General features: G+C 35.1%; 1 protein-coding gene across 1 annotated transcript in view; it reads right to left on the bottom strand.

The window, feature by feature from the left end:
• The window catches only part of NMD3 (NMD3 ribosome export adaptor), a 45,785-nt gene that overhangs the window by 20,395 nt on the left and 24,050 nt on the right, over window positions 1–1,340 (bottom strand). The window contains 2 exon segments of the mRNA XM_004675379.2: window positions 234–330; window positions 1,242–1,320. Of these exon segments, the coding sequence (XP_004675436.1) occupies window positions 234–330; window positions 1,242–1,320 (176 nt within the window).

The following is a 1,340-nucleotide window of genomic DNA, read 5'->3' as shown; positions in this document are numbered from 1 at the left end:
AAAAAGTGCTGAGACTTTTCAGTAACAAATCAAATGAAAGGTATGCCAATGTATATAAATATGATTACTTTTTAACACAGATCAATGTCACAAATTATTTAATGATGAAGTTTTTCTAAATTTTTAGCCACCCTTCAAAAAGAAATTGAGAGCATATAATTACTTCTAAATATAAACCAATTAATTTACCTGTACTCTATTTTTACAGACATGAATTAAATGAGAAAAAGTACCTTGCATATTGGAACAATTTCCACAGAAAAAGTGCTTTTGTAATTGTATGTGTTACTATGGATATCCTGAGAGATCAGTCTCTGTGATGCTTTCCATCTATTAAGAGAAAGATTAAATATCCTTACTTGCAGTTCAGAAATAATAATTTTCATCAAATCAAATCATCACTATCAAAGGCCTGAAACAAATACATGATACCCATTATGGTGAAGCTTAATTTTATCCACTTGCATTTCAAAACCTTCATAAAACTGACTGTACCTAATTTCAAATTTATTAAATAACTCCAAAATATGTCCTTGGCTCAGGCCACTCTAATCTGCATACAGCATCCATTAACCTGCATTACTGCCCCACTGCCAAAAAGGTAAAAGGATATGCAACAATGTAATAAGATAAATCTCCTCACCTTTCATATATCCCTTTGAAAATTTTTCACTTTAGGAGCTTAAGTACTACCTCTTTGATATAGTTTTTATCTAAAGTCCTCTACTGCCATCTTTTATTTCTCTTAAATATATTGGATTTGTTTATCATTACAGTATCTTATTATCACAGAATGAGGTCCATTTAAGGTGGTCAATCCAACAAATGCTTATAAATAGTAGCATCCCTGGCCCTCACTGGTGGCACAGTGGGTTAAAGCACAGCACTGCAAGCTAGCCACAGCCACTTCAGTGCAAATTCGATCCCCAGCAGGAGGTAATCCATATGGCACAGCAGACTTCTCCAGTCTTGTTGGCTGCTCCCCTCAGCAGTGTGCTTCCTCAATCTGCCTGTTCTGCTCCCCACTCTGACTCTGGTGAATCCTCTCACTGCCCCTGTACCTCTGGCCCGTACCTCGGTTCGTATGCATAAATAAGTACATCTTAAAAAAAAAATTCTTGTTATAATTTAAAATATTTTAATGTAAGAGAAGTTGTTTTGGCTTAGATGTGGAGGGTAGATGTGGAATACACCTAATTCCAGCTCTTTGGACTTGAATCACACTTACGTTCAGAACATACCTACAAGGAACTGTACAATGAAGAAATTCTACCATCTTTTGAGCATGCTGTTTTGAAGAATAATAGAAATCCAGACCATCTTAAGAGAAAAAAAAATCT

This window comes from Condylura cristata, unplaced genomic scaffold, assembly GCF_000260355.1.
Source record: "Condylura cristata isolate star-nosed mole 26May11 unplaced genomic scaffold, ConCri1.0 scaffold00003, whole genome shotgun sequence".
Lineage (NCBI taxonomy): Eukaryota > Metazoa > Chordata > Mammalia > Eulipotyphla > Talpidae > Condylura > Condylura cristata.
This window is presented reverse-complemented; position numbering and strand designations above follow the sequence as displayed.